The following is a 24,536-nucleotide window of genomic DNA, read 5'->3' as shown; positions in this document are numbered from 1 at the left end:
TCACAAGGATGATACTAGAACGGAGAGGATATCCTTAGGAAAGTCTGAACAGGCTGGGGCTCTTTTCTCTAGAACAGAGAAGACTGAGGGGTGACCTGATGGAGGTCTTTAAGATTATGAAAGGGTTTGATAGGGTAGAACTAGAGAAAACTTTTCTACTTGCGGAGGAGTCAAAACTGGAGGTCATGAATATAAAATAATCACTAATAAATTCAATAGGGAATTCAAGAGAAACTTCTTTACTGAGAATGGTTAGAATGTGGAACTCGCTACCACAAGGAGTAGTTGAGGCGAATAGGGGAAGCTAGATAAACACATGAGGGAGAAAGGAATAGAAGAATATGCTGATAGGGGTAGGTGAAGTAGGGAGGGAGGAGGCTCGTGTAGAACATAAACACCGGCATGGACCAGTTGGGCCGAATGGCCTGTTTCTGTGCTGTAGTTTCGATGTAACTCGATGTAATGCAACCATTTTACCGCCACGTACACAGGGTGCTTTATATTTATAGGCAGCAGCACTCACCTCCTTCCCCTGCGTTTCAACTCATTCAACAGAGTAACAATCTGCCGCGCCCCTGTGCAGCCCAATGGATGCCCCAATGCTATGGCGCCACCATTCGGGTTCACCTTCTCCATGGGGATACCCAGCTTCTCAACACAGTACACAGCCTGAGAGGAGGAGGAGGAGGAAAGCAGAGAGAGGAGTGAGCCACAGTTTAGCCCAGTCCAGTACTGACCTTTTTAAAAAATTCATTCTCGGGATGTGGGCGTCGCTGGTAAAGCCGGCATTATTGCCCACCCCTAATTGCCCTTGAGAAGGTGGTGGTGAGCCGCCTTCTTGAACCGCTGCAGTCCGTGTGGTGAAGGTTCTCCCACAGTGCTGTTAGGAAGGGAGTTCCAGGATTTTGACGATGAAGGAACGGCGATATATTTCCAAGTCGGGATGGTGTGTGACTTGGAGAGGAACGTGCAGGTGGTGTTGTTCCCATGTGCCTGTTGCCCTTGTCCTTCTAGGTGGTAGAGGTCGTGGGTTTGGGAGGTGCTGTCGAAGAAGCCTTGGCGAGTTGCTGCAGTGCATCTTATAGATGGTACACACTGCAGCCACGGTGCGCTGGTGGTGGAGGGAGTGAATTGCCAGATGACACTGTGCTTTCAATTGACACTCGTATTTTGATTTTCTTTTCTTCATTTATTCACTCACAACTAATTACAGAGTTTTAGAAGCTCTGATGAAAGGGGAAAACGCTGGAAACCCACAGAGGGCTGTGTGTCAGCGTCTGAAAGAGAAAACACGGACGAACCCGGACACAATTCATTAACCCGTCTCTCCTCCCTCCTCACCCACAGACCTGCTGTGTATTTCCAGCACTTTCAGATTTCCCGTATCCAAGGCTGTCCTTCTCATCTCAAAGTTTTCTGAAGTTTTCTCACCTGACTAGCGAATGCTTCGTTTATTTCAAACACATCGATGTCGTCGACTGTAAGTCCTGAAGGAGGAGAAAAAGTGAAAGCTTTAAAAAAAAAATCAAATCAAACGTGGTCTTTAGGCACTGATGAACGAGGCGACAACATGGAATCTTACAGCACAGGAGGCCATTCGGCCCATCATGCCTGCGCCGCCTCTTTGAAAGAGCTATCCAATTAGACCCATTCCCCTGCTCTTTCCCCATAGTCCTGCAATTTTTCCTTTTCCATGTATTTATCCAATTCCCTTCTGAAAGTTACTATAGAATCTGCTTCCACCGCCCTGTCAGGCAGTGCATTCCAGATCATAACAAGTTGCTGTGTAAAAAAAATTCTCATCTTCCCCCTGGTTCTTTTGCCATATACTGAGGGATAAGCGAGGAGGGATTGTGTTATACTGGCACTCACCATGGTAGCTGAATGCCAAGGTGAGACAGTCCCAGTGGACAGACACTGCCCGCACTTTATAAATTATTGGTGCGACCGCACTTATCATACTGTGTACAGTTCCGCTCACCCAATTCCTGTGGAATTCTCTACCACAGAAGGCTGTGGAGGCCAAGTCACTGAATATATTTAGGAAGGAGCTAGATAGATTTCGAGACACAAAAGGCATCAAGGGGTATGGAGAGAGAGCGGGAATATGGTATTGAGATAGAGGATCAGCCATGATCATACTGAATGGCGGAGCAGGCTCGAAGGGCCGAATGGCCGACTCCTGCTCCTGTTTTTTTTCTACCACAGTACAAAAAGGATATTGCAACAGTTGAAAGGATTATAGAAGAGGGCAACCAGAATGAATTGAGGGGTTGAATAGTATGGATTACGAGGAGCGATTATGTAAATTGGGCATGTTCTCAGTGGAAAAGAGAAGGTTGAGAGATGATATGATTACTGTTTTTAGGATTCTAAAGGGACTAGATAATGTAGACCACGACAGGCTGTTTCACCTTGACCAGAACAGTCGAACCAGAGGACACGGCCTGCGCCTGAAGGGGAATAAATTCAAAACTAATCCGCAGAAAGAATATTTCAGTGAGGGAGTGGACAATCTGTGGAACAGACTCCCTCGGGAGACGATGGGAACAGTTAGTATTGATTCATTCAGATGCAAATTAAATAGATTTCTTTCAGAAGATAATATTTTGGGATCCAGTATATGAGTAATTTGAGACATGACGTGTGGTGAGTGTAACAGGCTCGGGAAGAACAGGTGAGTTTGGACCTGTGATTCCCAAATCTCTCCACCACCGGGGGTTTTCCTCACCTCATGTCTGGGTCTGTCGTAGACTAATAGGCAGAGATTGATTGCTATAATCAGTCAACAACTCTACCATCAGGATGGTCGAAGACGAACTAGATGGACCTTGGGTCTTTTTGTCGTCTAGCAATTCCCACGTTGCTAAGTCTCCGGTACGACTGGTGCCATTAGACAGTGTGGGTCTCCACACCTCACTGCAGCGGTACAGATGTAGAACACAGGGGAAGAGTTCCCTGGGTCTGCTCCTGAGCGTAGCGGAAATCAGGTGGCTTTCCCTGATGTGCGTTAACACTCTGACCCGCCCCATTCTCTGATATCCGTTGTGCCTGCGCTCGGCTCCAGGAATATCCCCGTCCTTGTGGATGGCCAAAATAACGAAAGAAAAAGACTACAGACTCAGCAGGGGCTGGGATCCTGGCTGGAGCTCAGATTTTCACCGCTGAAGCTGGAGATTAATTGAAAATTGAGCTGACCCACATCATGAGACGGGCATAAGCAGGAAAATCAGTTTTAAAAACCGTGCTTTTGGCACCTGGTTTACCTTTTAGCAGCACTTAGAAGCTCGACACCATCCAGGACAAAGCAGGCCGCTCGATTGGCACCCCATCCGCCACCCTAAACATTCACTCCCTTCACCACCGGCGCACAGTGGCTGCAGTGTGTACCATCCATAGGATGCACTGCAGCAACTCACCAAGGCTTCTTCGACAGCACCTCCCAAACCCGTGACCTCTACCACCTAGAAGGACAAGGGCAGCAGGCACATGGGAACAACACCACCTGCACGTTCCCCTCCAAGTCACACACCATCCCGACTTGGAAATATATCGCTGTTCCTTCATCGTCGCTGGGTCAAAATCCTGGAACTCCCGACCTAACAGCACTGTGGGAGAACATAGGAACAGGAGTAGGCCATTCAGCCCCTCGAGCCCGCTCCTCCATTTGATAAGATCATGGCTGATCTGTGATCTAACTCCATATACCTGCCTTTGGCCCATATCCCTTAATACCTTTGGTTGGCAAAAAGCTATCTATCTCAGATTTAAAATTAGCAATTGAGCTAGTATCAATTGCTGTTTGCGGAAGAGAGTTCCAAACTTCTACCACCCTTTGTGTGTAGAAATGTTTTCTAATCTCGCTCCTGAAAGGTCTGGCTCTAAATTTTAGACTGTGCCCCCTACTCCTAGAATCCCCAACCAGCGGAAATAGTTTCTCTCTATCCACCCTATCTGTTCCCCTTAATATCTTATAAACTTCGATCAGATCACCCCTTAACCTTCTAAACTCTAGAGAATACAACCCCAATTTGTGTAATCTCTCCTTGTAACTTAACCCTTGAAGTCCAGGTATCATTCTAGTAAACCTACGCTGCACTCCCTCCAAGGCCAATATGTCCTTCCGAAGGTGCGGCGCCCAGAACTGCTCACGGTACTCCAGGTGCGGTCTAACCAGGGTTTTGTATAGCTGCAGCATAACTTCTGCCCCCTTGTACTCTAGTCCTCTAGATATAAAGGCCAGCATTCCATTAGCCTTCTTGATTATTTTCTGCACCTGTTCATGACACTTCAATGATCTATGTACCTGAACCCCTAGTTCCCTTTGGACATGCACTGTTTTTAACTTTTTACCATTTAGAAAGTACCCTGTTCTATCCTTTTTTGATCCAAAGTGGATGACCTCACATTTGTCTACATTGAATTCCATTTGCCACAGTTTTGCCCATTCACCTAATCTATCAATGTTGCTTTGTAATTTTATGTTTTCATCTACACTGCTTACAATGCCACCAATCTTTGTATCATCAGAAAACTTAGATATGAGACTTTCTATGCCTTCATCTAAGTCCTTAATAAATATTGTGAATAATTGAGGCCCCAAGACAGATCCCTGCGGGACTCCACTAGTCACATCCTGCCAATGTGAGTACCTACCCATTATCCCTACTCTCTGTCGCCTTTCGCTCAGCCAACTTCCTAACCAAGTCCGTACTTTTCCCTCGATTCCATGGGCTTCTATCTTAGCTAATAGTCTCTTACGTGGGACTTTATCAAATGCCTTCTGGAAGTCCATATAAATAACATCCATTGACATTCCCCTGTCCACTACTTTAGTCACCTCTTCAAAAAATTCAATCAGGTTTGTCAGGCACGACCTACCTTTCACAAATCCAAGCTGGCTCTCTCTGATTAACTGAAAATTCTCGAGGTGTTCAGTCACCCTATCCTTAATTATAGACTCCAGCGTTTTCCCCACAACAGATGTTAGGCTAACTGGTCTATAATTCCCTGGTTTCCCTCTCTCTCCTTTCTTAAAAAGCGGAGTGCCATGTGCAATTTTCCAATCTAGAGGGACAGTTCCTGAATCTAGAGAACTTTGAAAGATTATAGTTAGAGCATCTGCAATGTGCTCACCTACTTCCTTTCAAACCCTGGGATGGAAACCATCTGGTCCTGGGGATTTGTCACTCTTTAGTGCTATTATTTTCTTCATTACTGTTGCTTTACTTATGTTAATTTTATCAAGTCCCTGTCCCCGATTCAATATTAGTTTTCTTGGGATACGCAAAGTAATTGTTCAACATGTCCGCCATTTCCCCATTGTCAATGACAATATGCCCACTTTCAGTTTTTAAGGGGCCAACACTGCTCCTGACCACCCTCTTTTTCCTAATATAACTATAAAAGTTCTTCGTACTGGTTTTGATATCCCTTGCAAGTTTCTTATCATACTCTCTTTTTGTAGCTCTTACTATCTATTTTGTGACCCTTTGTTGATCTTTGTATCTTTCCCATTCGCCAGGATCGGTGCCATTTTTTGCCTTTTTGTATGCCCTTTCCTTATGTCTTATACTGTCCCTTACCTCTTTAGTTGTCCATGGCTGGGTTTTTTTGCAAGTAGAGTTCTTGCCCCTCAGGGGTATAAACCAATTCTGTATCACATTAAATGTTTCTTTAAACATTTCGCACTGATCATCAGTCATTTTACCCATTAACAGATTTGCCCAGTTTACTGTGGACAGTCTCGATCTCATCCCATTGAAGTCGGCCTTACCCAAGTCTAGAATCTTAGCAGCTGACTCACTTTTTCCCTTTCAAACACTACCTTGAACTCAATCATGTTATGATCGCTATTGGATAGATGTTCACGTACAGTTAAGCCGTTAACTAAATCTAGTATGGCTTGCACCCTTGTTGCCTCTAGGACATACTGCTGTAGAAAACTATCCCGGACACACTCAAGAAATTCACTACATTTCTAACAGTTGCTAGTCTGCTTTTCCCAATCTATATGAAAGTTAAAGTCCCCCATTAAGACCACTATGCCTTTGTTACACGCTTGTCTAATCTCTACATTTATACAATCCAGCACTTCAGAGCTGCTGCCAGGGGTCCTATACACAACTCCCACTATAGTCTTAGATCCTTTCCTATTTCTGAATTCATTCTATATGGTCTCTGTTGGCTGCTTACCTCTCGTTATATCCTCCTTTATCATTGAAGTGATTTCATCTCTAATCATTAAGGCTACTCCTCCCCCTCTTCCATTTTCCCTACCTCTCCTGTAGATCTTATAACCTGGTATATTTAGTTCCCAATCCTGACCATCCTGCAGCCATGTCTCAGTAATAGCTATCATGTCATACCCTCCAATTTGAATTTGAACCTGTAGTTCATTTAATTTATTCCTTATACTCCCTGCATTTGTGTATAGAACTCTTAGTTGGGCCACACACCCTAGCCTGACCTTCAGCTTTGATGCTGGGTTAATCACCTTACGCCTTCGAGTTTTCACTTTATCTGTAGTGCCTAAAGTACACTTTCTTTCTGCTGCTCTACGCTTTTCCCTTTCACTTGTTCTTGAACAAGTGTTTGTACTATTTGGATTGTAAATTTCCCCTGGGTCTTCCCCTCTCTTGCTGCTCTCAACTTTACTCCCTTCTGACTCCCCGCTAAGGTTCCCATCCCCCTGCCACTCTAGTTTAAACCTTCCCCAACAGCACTAGCAAACACCCTCTGCGAGGACATTGGTCCCGGATCTGTTGAGGTGCAACCCGTCCCGCTTGTACAGGTCCCACCTTCCCCAGAACCTTCACCACACGGACTGCAGCGGTTCAAGAAGGCGGCTCACCACCACCTTCTCAAGGGCAATTAGGGATGGGCAATAAATGCTGGCCTTGCCAGCGACACCCACATCCCCATGAACGAATAAAAATAAACTTCAGGCCATTACGAGGAGATTACCCAGATATCCAAGGGGGCGAGTAAGACCAGGCATCGGTCTGTTCCATTCTCACAGTTGGAGGATTAGCCCAGGCCGATATTCAGAAGGTTCCAGCTCACTGCCAAAGGGGGAGGCATTCGCCTCGGGGGGAATGAGGCTGACCATCCACCAGCGCACCCCCAAACTTAGGAGAGGCAGTCCCGAGAGCTCCGCTTCTCGGACAGAGGGGGAAGGGCTGTTTTAAAAAACAGTTTAGCTTTGAGAACTTAAGACGAGTCCGTGTTTTATCAAGTTGTATTTTATCATCTTCTTCATAAGAGAGGAGCATAGGGAAACTGATTGTTCTCACTGCGAAAACTGTATGTTGTTCATTCATATATTTTATGTTAGACCAACAAACTGGTTTAATTGAGGCTGTGCATCACCTCGAGCCCAGTGCCTTTCAGTCTACCTTCCGTAAAGAGCGGGGGACATACAGTGCAGCATGTGATACCGTCCGGCACCCAGTGCACAGAGTAAGGGTTTTGTGATACAATCCCCAGGTCATGCTATTGTTTATCTAGATATTGGGCAGTGAAGGGTGCACTCCAGATCATAAGGGACGCCAGGTCCGCTTACAGGAGTGACTAGTGAGCATTAATATGGAGAGAATATCTAGCACAAAAAGCCGTAAACTGTTAACACTGACGCTGCCCTCACTGGTTGTCTGCACGGATGCACATTCCAGCCTGATAGTGATCAGGTGTGTGGAGGAGCCCTGGTCTGGCCCAAGTGCGTCAAAGCCAGCTGTACCATCCTTGCTGCTACCCTGCATCATGGCATGACGCATCCCAGTAAGGTTATACCAAATTGATTTCTGCAGTCATCTTAACGACTTAAGTATTCACCCTGCTAATCAGGCCTCTCCTCTCTCTAATTAGCTGACACCTGATATAGAAGATACAGCACAGAAGAAGGCCATTCGGCCCATCATGCCGATGCCAGAACATGACCTGCTAATCCAGGGTTTCAAGTCCATTCTCGTATCTCTCGCATGGTTCCTGGGTGAGAGTTGCCCTGACAGTTCCCGCATGGACCAGAAAATTTGCTGCCCCAGGAAGCTGTGGAAGCTACATCATTAAATAAATTTAAAACAGAAATAGACAGTTTCCCAGAAGTAAAGGGAATTAGGGGTTACGGGGAGCGGGCAGGAAATTGAACGTGAATTTAGATTTGAGGTTAGGACCAGATCAGCCATGATCTTATTGAATGGCGGAGCAGGCTCGAGGGGCCGATTGGCCTACTCCTGCTCCTATTTCTTACGTTCTTACGTTAGTCCATATCAAAAAGTCCCAAATCCTTCACCAGGACCCCACCAACAGCAGAAGTTCCCAGTTGGCCTTGGAAGGGGCGAGACCTTCGCCCGCCTCTTACAAAGCCGGGGGGGGGGGGGGGTCCCACTACCATTGCTCGGAAGGGAGACGCAGCCTATTAGCGGAGGCTGTTAAGCGGAGAAAGAGAGAGAGAGAGAGAGAGAGAGACATATGGACGAGGCTTACCGGCCCCCCGGATGGGCGCAGGTCAGTTCCGCCGAGCGAGGGTCCAGGGGAGGAAACTGCCCAGGACGACCGAAGAAAGGCAAGACCATGTTTACATTTCGGATCGGCCCACTCGCTCAGAGGGCCGATGGGACCTGGGCGCCTCCAGCCCCCGACGGTGGGCAGGTGCCGGAGATGTACCAGTCGAGGCACAGGCTCCCACTGGGCCCCCTTCAAATACAGAACACCGCTAACCGACATCAGCTCATCTTTACGTTCAAACCCCACCATGGCCCCGCCGCTCCCTCTCTCTGTAATCTCCTCCAGCCCTACAAGGGATCTCTGCGGCCCTCCCCGATTTTCTGCGCTCCACTATTAGCGGCCGTGCCTTCAGCTGCCCGGGCCCTAAGCTCTGGAATTCCCTCCCTAAACCTCTCCACCTCTCTCTCCTCCTTTAAGACGCTCCTTAAAACCTGCCTCTTGGACCAAGCTTTTGGTCACCCGTCCTAATATCTCCTTGTGTGGCTCGGTGTCAAGTTTCGTTTGATAATCGCTCCTGTGAAGGACCTTGGGACGTTTTACTATGTTAAAGGCGCTATATCAATGCAAGTTGTTGTTGTATATGTCGGGATGCACAGCCATGTTGGCGCGCCACTAAGGTGGAACAGCAGCACGCTTTGAAAGCGGAGGGTATTCCCCCTCCCACCCACCCAAACACCCGCTCATCCTTACCCGCTTTCTCCAGTGCTGCTGGGATGGCGTAGGCAGGTCCGATTCCCATGATGTCAGGTGGGACTCCTACTACCGCGTAAGACCTCAACACACCCAAGATCGGAAGGCCGAGCTCGACGGCCTTGGAGCGTTTCGCCACCAGAACCGCTGCGGCGCCATCGCTTACTTGGCTCGAGTTGCCTGTCGACAGCAAGAAAGTCGGCAATTTTTTATTTTACACACAGATACATGAAAACCAACGTACATCAGATGACGGAGCTACGTTGGGCGGCAGATGAAACGGGTCGAGAGGACTCCAGGACAGGACGCAGCCTGCGGAGAGGGCGGCCTTCTCATTCGCACTTCATTTTGCTCGCCGACACCTCAACAAAAAAAAGACATCATGGGCGCAGCCCCCATGAAAGTCTGACCTTCGTTCAGGTTCTTTACAGTGTACAAACCAGAGAGTGCAACTTGCACTCAGACATCAGCGACCTTTTGCCCATTCAATCACCGGGGCACCAATTTCGGTTGGGTTCACAGCGCAGGGCAGAGCAGAGCAAAACAGGTGATAAATCAAGAAGTTTTCCCTTTTCCAGCATTTACATCCCCTACAATCGAAGCACAGAATTCGCAAACTCCATACTGGGCTCCTTCAGAAAAATACAACTCAAAATAGTTCTTCTAAAAACAGGATCCTGCCAGGAGGAGCGGGGCAGAAAACCGCTCAGCAGGTTCGTGTTGCTCAGTTTTGGATCTTGCCGCCTCCCTCCCAGGGTGCTTTTTATTGCAACCCGAGAAAAAAAAATCAAGGTAGAGGGTCAAAAACCCAGAGCGCTCGACAACACCGAGATTGGGAAGAGAACAAGGCAAATATCAGGAAATGGTGACTAGGGGACATCGAGCTTGGGTTTTAAAGGCCCATAGATTGCAAGAAGGAAAAGGCTGCGTGAGGTGAATAGTTCCAAGGTCCCGGGAGAGAAATGAGTTAAGAGCAAGAAATTATGATATGTCTTGATTTCATAGAATCATATAGTGAAGAAGGATGCCATTCGGGCCATCGTGCCTGTGCTGGCTCTTTGGAAGAGCTATCCAATTAGTTCCACTCCCTATGCTCTTTCCTCACAGCCCTGCAAATTTTTCCCCTTCATGTATTTATTCAATAAAAACTCCACGGGAAACGTGATCTACCCGTGGCTAACTGAAGAAGTTAAAGATTAGATTGAAAGAAGAGGCCTATAATGTTGCCAAGAAGAGTAGTAAGCCTGAGGATTGGGAGAGTTTTAGAAACCAACAAAGGATGACCAAAAAATTGATAAAGAGGGAGAAAATAGAATGAGAGTAAACTAACAAGAAATATAAAAACGGATTGTAAGAGCTTCTACAAGTATGTAAAAGGGAAGAGAGTAGCAAAAGTAAACATTGGTCCCTTAGAGGCTGAGACAGGAGAAATTATAATGGGGAATCAGGAAATGTCAGACGTTAAACAAATATTTTGTATCTGTCTTCACAGTGGAAGACACAAAAAAATACCAGAAATAGTGGAGAACCAAGGGTCTAATGGGAGTGAGGAACTTAAAGTAATTAATATTAGTAAAGAAAACGTACTGGAGACATTAATAGGACTAAAAGCCGATAAATCCCAACGGACAGAAAACAGAGAGTAGGGATAAACGGGTCATTTTCAGGTTGGCAGGCTGTAACTAGTGGGGTGCTGCAAGGATCAGTGCTTGGGCCTCAGCTATTTACAATCTATATTAATGACTTAGATGAAGGGACCGAGTGTAATGTATCCAAGTTTGCTGACGATACAAAGCTAGGTGGGAAAGTAAGCTGTGAGGAGGACACAAAGAGTCTGCAAAGGGATATAGACAGGTTATGTGAGTGGGCAAGAAGGTGGCAGATGGAGTATAATGTGGGGAAATGTGAGGTTATTCACTTTGGCAGGAAGAATAGAAAAACAGAATATTTTTTAAATAGTGAGAAACTATCAAATGTTGGTGTTCAGAGGGATTTGGGTGTCCTTGTACAGGAAGCACAGAAACGTAACATGCAGACACAGCAAGCAATTAGGAAGGCAAATGGTTTGTTGGTCTGTTGCGAGGGGGTTGGAGTACAAGAGTAAGGAGGTCTTGCTGCAATTCTTTCTTCTAAAAAAAAAATTGTGCAGGGTTTTGGTGAGACCACACCTGTGTACAGTTTTGGTTTCCTTATCTAAGGAAGGATCTACTTGCCTTGGAGGCGGTGGAATGAAGGTTCACTAGATTAATTCCTGGGATGAGAGGGTTGTCCTATGAGGAGAGATTGAGTAGAATGGGCCTATGCTCTGGAGTTTAGAAGAATGAGAGGTGATCTCATTGAAACATATAAGATTATGAGGGGGCTTGACAGGGTAAAGGCTGAGAGGTTGTTTCCCCTGGCTGGAGAATCTCAGGATAAGGGGTCGGCCATTTGGGACTGAGATGAGGAGAAATTTCTTCACTCAAAGGGTTGTCGATCTTTGGAATTCTCTACCCCAGGAGGGCTGTGGCTGCTGAGTCATTGAATACATTCAAGGCTGAGATCGATAGATTTTTGGACTCTAGGGGAATCAAGGGATATGGGGATCGGGGCAGGAAAGTGGAGTTGAGGTCGAAGATCAGCATCGAAGATCAATGAATGGCGGTGCAGGCTCGAGGGACCGTATGGCCTACTCCTGCTCCTATTTCTTATGTTCTCTTTTGAAAGTTATTATTGAATCTGCTTCCACCGCCCTTTCAGGCAGTGCATTCCAGATCATTACAACTCACTGCGTAAAAAAAAAAATCTCCTCTCCCCCCTGATTCTTTTGCCAATTATCTTAAATCTGTGTCCTCTGGTTACCGACCCTTCTGCCACTGGAAACAGTTTCTCCTTATTTACTCTGTCAAAACCCTTCATGATTTTGAACACCTCCATCAAATCTCCTCTTAACCTCCTCTGCTCTGAGGAGAACAATCCCAGCTTCTCCGGTCTCTCCACATAACCGAAGTCACTGATACCACTCTAGTAAATCTCTTCTGCATCCTCTCCAAGGCCTTGACATCCTTCCTAAAATGTGGTGCCCAGAATTGGACACGATGCTCCAGCTGAGGCCTAACCAGTGATTTATAAACATTTAGCATAACTTCCTTGCTTTTGTACTCTATGCCTCTACTAATAAAGCCCAGGATCCCATATGCTTTTTTAACAGCCTTCTCAACTTGTCCTGCCACCTTCAAAGATGGTTTTATTTCCAGATAGTTGGGATGCAAGGATGAGGAAGACTACTATCAATTGAACAACACACGCACACATGATACACTCTCAGGTACAGCTATTTTGGAGGTGGGAGCTCCAATACAGTAGCAGGAAGGAACCACTGCCCTCAGATTTGGTGGATGCCGGTGCTTCAGGTAGGTTGGAGAGTCGGGACTGTACCTGCGGTGGTGCTGCCTGTTTCCTTAAATGCGGGCCGCAGTTTGCCGAGGCCCGCCAGAGTCGTGCTGGCTCGGATCCCGTCGTCACGGGTGACGGTGATGGTTTTCTCATTGCCCGCCTCGTCGAGGATGCTGGTCTTCACTGGTGTGATCTCGGCCATGAACAGGCCCGTGCTCTGGGCTTTGGCTGCTCTTTTGATTGATGCAAAAAGAAAAAAAAATAATTTTCAAGATGCGATTTTTAAAAAAAATTATAAGAACATAAGAGCTAGGAGCAGGAGTAGGCCATACGGCCCCTCGAGCCTGCTCCGCCGTTCAATAAGATCATAGCTGATCTTCAAACTCAACTCCACTTCACTGCCCAATCTCCATATCCCTTGATTCCCTTAAGAGTCCAAAAATCTATCTATCTCAGTCTTGAATATACTCAACGACTCAGCATCCACAGCCCTCTGGGGTACAGAAGTCCAAAGATTCACAACCCTCTGAGTGAAGAAATTCCTCCTCATCTAAGTTTTGAATGGCCGACCCCTTATCTTTAGATTATGACCCCTAGTTCTAGACTCTCCAGCCAGGGGAGCAGGGGAAAGAGAGAGACGTACTTTTGCTGAGAGGCAGCTGCGAAGGTGTCCTGCTTTTCCCTGGAGATTCCAAACCGCTCGGCCACATTCTCTGACGTTATCCTGCGGGAAATCAGCAGTCGGGTTAGAGTGGGACACTGGACAGTTATCGACAGTGAGAAATCAGCAGTCGGGTTAGACTGGGACACGGGACAGTTAGACAGTGAGAAATCAGCAGTCGGGTTAGAGTGGGACACGGGACAGTTATCGACAGTGAGAAATCAGCAGTCGGGTTAGACTGGGACACGGGACAGTTAGACAGCGAGAAATCAGCAGTCGGGTTAGACTGGGACACGGGACAGTTATCGACAGTGAGAAATCAGCAGTCGGGTTCGACTGGGACACGGGACAGTTACCGACAGTGAGAAATCAGCAGTCGGGTTAGACTGGGACACGGGACAGTTACTGACAGTGAGCTGATTTGAGCGAAGGCAAAAATCTGGATTAGTAAAGATCGGACTGCACCTTCACTTCAGGTATAGATTTCAATAATAGAATTTTGGGGCGTTCAATCAGATATTAAATTACCTCTTCGTTTTAGATGCCCTTTTTATTTGCAGATTTATAAAGAGATACCGTATGTAGTCCACGCTTTAGAGATATCGTACATTAAAAAAAGTCAGGATTCTAAAGGTACTGTGCCCAAGATGATGCTGGATGGGAGGGGGCTGGAAACATTTTGGTTGGGGGTGGGGTGGAGAGGAGAGGTGACAGGGGGCAAAGCAGGGGACAAAAGGCTGCTTAGTGGAGGGGAATACAGTGAGGAGGGGGGCCAAGATGATGCTCAGTGGGTGAGAGGTGTGGACCTGCCCAATATACCATTTGACCGAGTGTGGCACCAAGGAGCCCTAGTAAAACTGAAGTCAATGGGAATCAGGGGGAAAACTCTCCAATGAAGTTATACCTAGCACCAACGAAGATGGTAGTGGTTGTTGGAAGCCAACCATCTCAGCCCCAGGACATTGCTGCAGGAGTTCCTCAGGGCAGTGTCCTGGGCCCAACCATCTTCAGCTGCTTCATCAATGGCCTTCCCTCCATCATAAGGTCAGAAATGGGGATGTTTGCTGATGATTGCACAGAGTTCAATTCCATTCGCAACCCCTCAGATAATGAAGCAGTCCGAGCCTGCGTGCAGCAAGACCTGGACAACATCCAGGCTTGGGCTGATAAGTGGCAAGTAACATTTACGCCAGACAAGTGCCAGGCAATGACCATCTCCAACAAGAGAGAGTCTAACCACCTCCCCTTGACATTCAACAGCATTACCATCGCTGAATCCCCCACCATCAACATCCTGGGGGTCACCATTGACCATAAACTTAACTGGACCAGCCATATAAATACTGTGGCTACGAGAGCAGGTCAGAGGCTGGGTATTCTGCAGCGAGTGACTCACCTCCTGACTCCCCAAAGCCTTTCCACCATCTACAAGGCACAAGTCAGGAGTGTGATGGAATACTCTCCACTTGCTTGAATGAGTGCAGCTCCAACAACACTCAAGAAGCTTGACACCATCCAAGGTAAAGCAGCCCACTTGATTGGCACCCCATCCACCACCCTAAACATTCAGTCCCTTCACCACTGGCGCACAGTGGCTGCAGTGTGCACCATCCACAGGATGCACTGTAGCAACTCGCCAAGGCTTCTTCAACAGCACCTCCCAAACCCGCGACCTCTACCATCTAGAAGGACAAGGGCAGCAGGCACATGGGAACAACACCACCTGCACGTTCCCCTCCAAGTCACACACCATCCCGACTTGGAAATATATCGCCGTTCCTTCATCGTCGCTGGGTCAAAATCCTGGAACTCCCTTCCTAACAGCACTGTGGGAGAACCGTCACCACACGGACTGCAGCGGTTCAAGAAGGCGGCTCACCACCACCTTCTCAAGGGCAATTAGGGATGGGCAATAAATGCCGGCCTCGCCAGCGACGCCCACATCCCATGACCGAATTTTTAAAAAAGGCCAATCGCATAGATGCATTTAAGGAGAAGCTTGGTAGGGAGAAAGGAATAGAAGGATATGCTGATAGGGTTAGATGAAGGAGGGAGGGAGGGAGGAGGCACACATGGAGCATAAAGCTGTTGGGCTGAATGGCCTGTTTCTGTGCTGCAGGCTCGATGTGACACTCCAGTGTATTACTGAGGGAATGCTCCCCTGTCGGAGGATGAAACGTTAAACCGAGGCCCCGTCTGCCCACTCAGTAAAAGATTCCATGGCGCTATTTCGAAGAACAGCAGGGGAGTTCTGGCCAATATTTATCCCTCAACCAACACCTAAAAACAGATGATCTGGTTGTTTATTTCATTGCTCTTTGTGGGAGTTTACTGTGTGCAAATTGGCTGCCTACATTAAAACAGGGATTAGATTTCAAAAGTACTTTATTGTCTGTAAATCACTTTGGGATGTCCTGAGGTTGTGAAAGGAGCTATATAAATGCAAGTCTTTTTTTTCATGTCCTCAATATTTGAAGAATTAGTTCTTCTGGTTTATTGGGATAACTAAAGTGATCAGTGAGAGGACGTTACATAACATTAGGTGCAGCTCCATTCAAATCAATTAGTCAAGAGGCTTTGCGTTCCCATGGCTACCTGCCGGAGCAGTGCCTTATGAATCTTAAGACCACTTACCCGTTATTAAGTATATATGCATATATTAGATTAATCTTAAATAAAGAGGGAACTGTAAACAGTATAGACTTTAATGTCATGGCAGAAAGCACAGTAGTGATTTAGGAGCGGCAGACTCGAGCAGTGTGTTATATCAGAATGTTGATGAGTAAAGAAGGAGCCACTCAATTCACAGGATGGTTCACATACAGCACTAAAGCACAGAGGGAAGAGAGTGCATTACCCCATGGGAATCAGGCAGTCTCTGGCTTTCTCATTGTCCATCATCCGAGAACCAACATCCCCGAGACTGTTTAAGTCGCCTGTAGCCCTTCGTGACATGCTCTCCACTCTGCATCAAACAAAACAGTACATTATTTCTTCCAAATTATTTAAGTGTTATCTACTTCTCTATTTACTACACTTTTCTGGTTAGGCCACAGCTGGAATATTGTATCCAATTCTGGGCACCACACTTTAGGAAGGATGTCAAGGCCTTAGAGAGGGTGCAGAAGAGATTTACTAGAATGGTTCCAGGGGTGAGGGACTTCAGTTATGTGGAGAGACTGGAGAAGCTGGGATTGTTCTCCTCAGAACAGGGAAGGTTAAGAGGAGATTTGATAGAGGTGTTCAAAATCATGAACAGGTTTTGACAGAGTAAAGAAGGAGAAACTGTTTCCAGTGGCAGAAGGGTCGGTAACCAGAGGACACAGATTTAAGGCGATTGGCAAAAGAGCCAGAGGCGACATGAGGAAACATTTTTTTTGACGCAGTGAGTTACTATGATCTGGAATGCACTGCCTGAAAGGGCGGTGGAAGCAGATTCAATAGTAACTTTCAAAAGGGAATTGGATAAATACTTGAAAGGGAAGAATGTGCAGGACTATGGGGAAAGGGCAGAGGAATGGGACTAATTGGATGGCTCTTTCTTAGAGCTGGCACAGGCACGATGGGCCAAATGGCCTCCTTCTGTCCTGTATCATTCTATGATTTAAAGAAATTTAAAAAAAATAACAGTCCTGTCTCCAGGTTTATTTAGCATTTGGTACCAATACAGGGCAGCAACAATGGCACTTAATTAATATCACCAATGTTACGCTCTTAATTCATCAACTAAAACTGTCGCCTCGTGACAGACTCCAGTACTTCACCCTAGTGTTCTACAGCTCAAAACACTCTCTCCAGGCACAACACAAGATAGGAAGGGGAGAAATTCTAATTGTTGGAAGTTTTTCCACAGTTGGAAGTGGACGCAGTGTGAAAATTTCACACACCCACCATTACACTTTACTGTTGTCCCAGTAACAACACTGAAAATACAACATACAGGCAAGCGAATTTAGAGACACTAAACTATACGGAGATTCTGAGCATAAATGTCATAAACCAGTCTCGCACAATGGTGCTTCACGATTGTGCAATTCGAGATATGATGTGTGGTGAGTGTAACATGCTCGGGAGGAACAGGTGACTTTGGACCTGTGGTTCCCAAAGCTCTCCACCACTGGGAGTTTTCCCTCTGTTATTTCTGGGTCTGTTGGAGACGGATTGATAATAGATTAATCGACAAGGATGATACCAGAACTGAGAGGTTAAGACTGAACAGGCTGGGGCTCTTTTCACTAGAAAAGATAAGGCTGAGGGATGTTATGGGATTCAATGGGCTGAAGGGCCTTCGTCATCCGAAGCGGGGCAGTTTTATGAGACATGCGTAGAGCGGCCAGCCCTCAACCAGCACAAGGTACGAGGACCACGTCCCACCAAGGCATCCGTCAAGAATCTATACAGTGTGGCAGTTCTTGTTTGTACGAGCAATGCCCAGTTAGTTCATCTCGGTTAGACAGCTGTGAGGGAACTAAAATTGGCCTCAGCGCTCCTGGGCACTGGGGAGGTGAGGAAAAAAAGCCAACAGCCGGCGACTCCGCTCCCGACTGCTATTCAGTGAGTCCCACTGCGTGTATCTCATTGGATTAGGCTCAACTACAATCTCCCCCACCCACGGTCGGACAGCCTGCTAACGTTCGTTACCCAGGCTCGCAGGCCAAGGGTGGAAGAAAAGGCCATTCACCCAATGGCTCTTTCAAAGAGCCGGCACAGTCAAGATGGGGCGAATGGCCTCCTCCTGTGCTGTACCTACTATGAACCGGGCAATATCCTCCACGTACTCTGTGCAATCTACCCCTTCGCGGATTCTACCCAATCCGTTCAAACGTGATCCAGGAAAACAGCAGCTTATTTGCAAAGACCAACTATACTTGTGCAGAGGTACTGAGAGATGCTGGAATCTTTACAGCCATAGTCTAGCGACAGTTGCTGCCTTCGGGGGGGGGGGCTGTGGGAGATTGGGGGGGTGGGTGGGGGGATTGGGACAAATGAAACGGTTGCAGAATGTTCTGTCCAATAATAAACTTACCCACAAGCCAGCCCAATGTCGTAGGCACCGTTCCTGATACCACCTGGAAAGGAAGATGATCCCGCAGTCAGTGACAGTGTTCATCGCAGACCGCGCACACATCCGCCTCGCTAACACGTTTAGAGCGCAAATAAAAGATTTTCATTAAAGGGCGCAGAAGTTTACTGTACTTTAACCTTTCATATTCTTACAATCATAGAATCATACAGCACTGGAGGAGGCCATTCGGCCCATCGTGCCTGTGCCGGCTCTTTGAAAGAGCTAGCCAATTAGTCCCACACTTCCCCTGCTCTTTCCCCCATAGCCCTGCAAATTTTCCCTTTTCAAGTACTTATTCAATTCGCTTTCGAAAGTTATTATTGAATCTGCTTCCACCGCCCTTTCAGGCAGCGCATTCCAGATCATCACAACTCGCTGCGTTAAAAAAAACTCATCTCCCCTCTGGTTCTTTTGCCGATCACCTTAAGTCCATGTCCTCTGGTTACCGACTCTTCCGCCAGTGGGAACAGTTTCTCCCTGTCTACTCGATCAAAATCCTTCATAGAAATCTTCCCTTAACCGTCTTTGCTCTAAGGAGAGCAAACCAGTTTCTCCGGTCTCTCCAAGTAACTGAAATCCCGTATCCCTGGCACCATTCTACTAATTGTTATGTAGTCTGTGGCAGAAACTTTCTTTAGTCGGGAGGATGGGGGTTGCACGAGCTGCATCAAAAGCCCTCGTGGTTCCCCCCCCCCCAACACAATCAATAGAATCACAGAAAGCACGGAAGGAGGCCATTCGGCCCATCGAGTCCGTGCGGTGAATAGATTCACTGCCTCGTGCGAAACTGCACCGTGCACACTAGGCATGTCCCCGGTTGGATCCCCAGTTCATCGTTAGCTGATCTCAGCTGGGGTGTCGGAGGGGACGCTACAATCGGACCTAGTGCTCTGGTCTATGGAGAGGCCATAAATCAGCCAGGGCTCCTGCTAGTCAGCGTCCGGTAACTCCCGCTGGAACGCTCCCACAAGTACATGTCGGACAAGATTCACCGAGGACGGAGCAGGACTGCTCTTGCAGAGAGTCGGCACGGGCTCGACGGGCCGAACGGCCTCCTTCCGTGCTGTAACCGTTCTACGATTCCACGAGAGGTTTCAGTTATGAGGAAAGACTGGAGAAACTGGGGCTCTTTTTATTCGAACAGCGGAGCGCCCTGCCAGAAGCAATAGTGAAATCGGAACCTTTGCGAGCTTTTAAAAGGGAGGCAGAAAAATATTTGAGAAAGAAAAGGTTAAAAGGCGCATGGGAAAGGAGACGGAGGAATAGTACTAAATGGATAGTTCTTTCCCAGGGCCGGCACAGGCACGATGGGCCAAACGGCCTCCTTCAGTGCGGTATGATTAAGTGTTTGCACGAAATATTCCGTAGTGTCCAAGTATTTGACGGAGTAACGTTATCGCCGAGCACGTGTTCCCGCACGTTCACTGTTCACTGCAGGACGATATAGATGGGTTGGTCAGATGGGCGGAACAGTGGCAAATGGAATTTAACCCGGAAAAGTGCGAGGTGATGCACTTTGGAGGGACTAACAAGGCAAGGGAATACACAATGAATGGGAGGACCCTAGGCAAGACAGAGGGTCAGAGGGATCTTGGTGTGCAAGTTCACAGATCCCTGAAGGCGGCGGAACAGGTAGATAAGGTGGTAAAGAAGGCATATGGGATACTTGCCTTTATTAGCCGAGGCATAGAATATAAGAGCAAGGAGGTTATGATGGAGCTGTATAAAACACTGGTTAGGCCACAGCTGGAGTACTGTGTGCAGTTCTGGTCGCCACACTACAGGAAGGATGTGATCGCTTTGGAGAGGGTGCAGAGGAGATTCACCAGGATGTTACCAGGGCTGGAGCGCTTCAGCTATGAAGAGAGACTGGGAAGATTGGGTTTGTTTTCCTTGGAGCAGAGGAGGCTGAGGGGGGACATGATTGAGGTGTACAAAATTATGAGGGGCACAGATAGGATGGATACTAAGGAGCTTTTTCCCTTCGTTGAGGGTTCTATAACAAGGGGACATAGATTCAAGGTAAAAGGCGGGAGGTTTAGAGGGGATTTGAGAAAGAACTTTTTCACCCAGAGGGTGGTTGGAGTCTGGAACTCACTGCCTGAAAGTGTTGTGGAGGCAGGAACCCTCACAACATTCAAGAAGCATTTGGATGAGCACTTGAAATGCCATAGCATACAAGGCTACGGACCAAATGCTGGAATATGGGATTAGAGTAGACAGGGCTGATGGCCGGCGCGGACACGATGGGCCGAAGGGCCTCTATCCGTGCTGTATAACTCTATGACTCTATGACTCTAGGGCTGGGGGGAGTGGGGGGGGGGGGAGGCTGATCTCTGGTCTCACGAGGTCTATTGATATCTAACCTGGGTCCACAGTCCACACCAGGCAGGCTGGTCACACGGTGTCCGCTGGAGTCTGTGAGCCTCCAGGGCGCAGTGACCCACGAGGCCAGTCTCAGGCCCTGCTCTTCATCCAAAGTTCAAATTATACCCGACCTCGATCGACAATAAACAAATTTTAAAAAAACAAAAAAAAAGGAAAATTCCAGGATGTTAGGGGCCAATTTTCCCGGCTGTATGAAGAACGTTTGTTTGCGGACTCTCTTTACACAGTAAAATCATTGATATAAAAACACAATGAGTGCTAAATCTGTCCCTCTTCAAAGGGTATTTTTAAAATGACAGTGACGGCAATTATTGATAGCCCTCAACGGTCACCAGTATCTGGATTTAAAAAGCTGGTTATCAGTAAAAGTGACCGTGAAGCTGTCGGATTGTTGCAAGAAAAAACCCGACTGGTCCATTAATGTCCCTTTAGGGAAAGAAACCTGCCGTCCTTACCCGGTCTGGGCCTATATGTGACTCCAGACCCACACCCAACATTGTCGACTCTCAACTGCCCCCTGAAGTGATCTAGCGAGATACTCAGTTGTATTCAAACCGCTACCAGAAATTCATGAAGGCAGCCCCCCACCACCTTCTCAGGCCAATAAACCGCCGGCCTTGCCACATCCCGGGAATGAATGATAGAGAACCACACGAGTGCTGGTTCCTGTTGCCAGTAGAGACTCGTGAACAACAGCCCCTGGGGTCAACAGCCCCAAGTCTAAAAGACACGCATTCCACTTTTGAGTGGTGTGTCGAGTGCTGCCTGTCTGGACGCGGCCTTTGTTGCAGCACACAAAGTGGGTCTGGAGGCAAAGTATTAACGGGGTTCAACATAAAATGGCCGCGTTTAGTGCCGCCGGAATCTTAGCGGGCACAGCGGGCTATTGATATCCAGCCCGGGCCAGTATCGCACGCGTGGCCTTCTCGTGTCGCAGTGTGAACGGGGAGAATCCGATAAACCGACACCCTCAACACTCTACTTTCACTGGCAGTGGTTCTACGATATAAACCTTCCCCCCAGATAAATCCCAAGTCTACAACGACAGTGCAATGCCAAAAAAGGTACCCTGAAATTACCCGGTAATCAATCCCGTGGATGACAAATAAGGAAAAAGGTACTGAGGACTCACCGGCTATGTTGATGAAAGCCTGTAACCCGGAGGAACACTGTCTGTTGACACAGTACAGAGGGACTGACTCGGGAATACCGCTGGGAAAAGAGGAGCAACAAACGCTTTCAAACGTTCAAGAGTACAGAGTCAAAACAATTGTGAAAAATAATAGAATTAAAACAAGTACCTCAAGAACTGAGCTACTCTCGCCATTATTGCTCCTGCTCCCGGCTGCAAAACATTTCCTGATGGAGGATCAAATGAGTGCTTAGATGTAAAATATTTAAAGAAAAGGAGGCCTGCATTTTACATCGTCTTCGTGCATTGTTGCAAATTTTCAAACCGCTTCACACCGCAAACTACTTTTGGCCGGCAGTTACGTGAGACAACCCAGCAGCCATTCTGTGACCGTGCCGTGCCATCCCTAAAGCAGCAGTGAGGCAAGTGACCGGCTCATCTGCGTTTTGTTATGGGAGGAATTCAGAACCTGCTACCGTTTGAAGCGACTCCTGTACGATCGAAAACGCATTCAGATTTAAGGGCTGCCATCAACGCCACTGATTAGCGTAAAACTGGACAGCCAACGCGGTCTCGGCCACAAACATACAAAAATTAACGGGCAGGAAAAGACCAGGTGGTCCATCAAGCCGGTCCCACACCTCATGATGGCCGGAGGGTCGGGATTGGACACTTGCATTTATATAGCGCCTTTCACAACCTCAGGACGTCCCAAAGGGTTTTTACAGCCAATGAAGTACTTTTGAAGTGTAGTCACTGTTGTAATGTAGGAAACACAACAGCCAATTTGCGCACAGCAAGATCCCACAAACAGCAATGAGATAAATGATCAGATAATCTGTTTTAGTGATGTTGGTTGAGGGATAAATATTGGCCAGGACACCGGGGAGAACTCCCTTTGCACTTCTTCAAAATAGTGACACGGGATCTACCCGAGAGGGCAGACGGGACCTCGGTTTAATCCCCCATCCGAAAGACAGCACCTCCAACAGTGTAGCACTCCCTCCGTACTGGCACTGGAGTATCAGCCTGGATTATGTGGTCAAGTCTCTGGAGTGGGACTTGGACAACAATCATCAACATATACTGGAGAATAATCGGGCCTTTCTAAACCCACAATGCTCCTCATACGATATACTCAAGTTACGTACACCGAATCCTCGATGACAGTACTTTTCACTCCGGTTCTGAACTGGATGAAAGAGAAAAAAAAGGGGGCTTTTATTTTATTAAAAAAGGTTTCAGTTACCGACACATATGTCCCCCAGGTCACGCGGGCTAAGCTTGACGTCATTCAGCACGGCCTGCATTACAGCGGAGAGCAGCTCATCTGGTGTCGTGTCCTGCAAGAACCACAGAGATTACCGATCCACTCATCGAAAGTTGGAGAGACAAGGAAGGGGAAGGAAAGTCTGCGGGGCCGGGGATGGTGGGGGGAGGGGGAAGGGAGCTACCGGCTTCTTAAAAATCCCCTCCCCCCAATCTGGGCTTGACTAAATAAGCTCGGAATTATGACGGGTACAGCATCCATTTTAAAATTCTCATCCTGGTTTTCAAATCCCTCCATGTCCTTGTCCCTCCCTACCTCTGTAACCTCCTCCAGCCTTACAACCCTCCGAGATCTCTGCGCTCCTCCAATTGTGGTCTTTTGTGCATCCCTGATTTTAATCGCCTCATCATTGGTGGCCGTGCCTTTAGCTGCCTAGGTCCTAAGCTCTGGAATTTCCTCCCTAAACTTCTCCACCTCTCTCTCCTCCCTCAAGATGCTCTTTAAAACCTACCTCTTTGACCAAGCCTTTGGTCATCTGTCCTAATATCTCCTTATGTGGCTTAGTGTCAAATTTTGTTTGCTAACGGGAATAGGTGTCAGGAGGTGGGTAGAGAAGGAGACTGGGGAATAATATTTGCAGATGTCATAGAATCATAGAAAATTTACCGCACAGAAGGAGGCCATTCGGTCCATCGTGTCCACACTGGCTGAGAAACGAGCCACCCAGCCTAATCCCACTTTCCCGCACTTGGTCCGTAGCCCTGCAGGTCACGGCTCTTCAGGTGCACATTCAGGTATTTTTTTTAATGAGTTGAGGGTTTCTGCCTCGACCACCCTCTCAGGCAGTGAGTTCCAGACCCCCACCACCCTCTGGGTGAAAAGATTTTTCCTCATTTCCGCTCTAATCCTTCTACCAATCACTTTAAATCCATGCCCCCTGGTTATTGACCCCTCCGCTAAGGGAAATAGGTCCTTCCTATCCACTCTATCTCGGCCCCTCATAATTTTGTACACCTCAATCAAATCACCCCTCAGTCTCCTCTGTTCCAAGGAAAACAACCCCAGCCTATCCAATCTTTTCTCATAGCTAAAATTCTCCAGTCCTGGCAACATCCTCGTAAATCTCCTCTGCACCCTCTCTAGTGCAATTACATCCTTCCTGTAATGTGGTGACCAGAACTGTGCGCAGTACTCAAGCTGTGGCCTAACTAGTGTTTTATACAGTTCCAGCATAACATCCCTGCTTTTATATTCTATGCCTCGGCTAATAAAGGAAAGCATTCCATTTGCCTTCTTAACCATCTTATCTACCTGTCCTGATACCTTCAGGGATCTGTGGACATTCACTCCAAGGTCCCTCTCTTCCTCTACATCTCTCAGTATCCTCCCATTTATTGTGTATTCCCTTGCCTTGTTTGCCCTCCCCAAATGCATTACCTCACACTTCTCC

The 24,536-nt window shown here is 47.4% G+C and overlaps 1 protein-coding gene across 2 annotated transcripts in view; it reads right to left on the bottom strand.

Moving 5' to 3' along the window:
- Nucleotides 1-24,536, bottom strand: part of acaa1 (acetyl-CoA acyltransferase 1) — a 33,112-nt gene that overhangs the window by 4,287 nt on the left and 4,289 nt on the right. The window contains exons 2-11 of one of the 2 annotated variants that reach the window (XM_067968327.1): nucleotides 23,066-23,159; nucleotides 21,986-22,043; nucleotides 21,817-21,896; nucleotides 18,258-18,300; nucleotides 16,089-16,196; nucleotides 13,214-13,294; nucleotides 12,613-12,803; nucleotides 9,196-9,375; nucleotides 1,432-1,487; nucleotides 524-669 (exon numbers count right to left, since the gene is read on the bottom strand). In XM_067968327.1, coding sequence (XP_067824428.1) covers nucleotides 524-669; nucleotides 1,432-1,487; nucleotides 9,196-9,375; nucleotides 12,613-12,803; nucleotides 13,214-13,294; nucleotides 16,089-16,196; nucleotides 18,258-18,300; nucleotides 21,817-21,896; nucleotides 21,986-22,043; nucleotides 23,066-23,159 — 1,037 coding nt within the window. The remainder of the gene's footprint in view (nucleotides 1-523; nucleotides 670-1,431; nucleotides 1,488-9,195; nucleotides 9,376-12,612; nucleotides 12,804-13,213; nucleotides 13,295-16,088; nucleotides 16,197-18,257; nucleotides 18,301-21,816; nucleotides 21,897-21,985; nucleotides 22,044-23,065; nucleotides 23,160-24,536) is intronic. The other variant, XM_067968337.1, reaches the window with a different exon arrangement.

This window comes from Heptranchias perlo, chromosome 2 (genome assembly GCF_035084215.1).
Source record: "Heptranchias perlo isolate sHepPer1 chromosome 2, sHepPer1.hap1, whole genome shotgun sequence".
Lineage (NCBI taxonomy): Eukaryota > Metazoa > Chordata > Chondrichthyes > Hexanchiformes > Hexanchidae > Heptranchias > Heptranchias perlo.
Note: the sequence above shows the minus strand (reverse complement) of the source record. Positions and strands in the feature narration are given on the sequence as shown.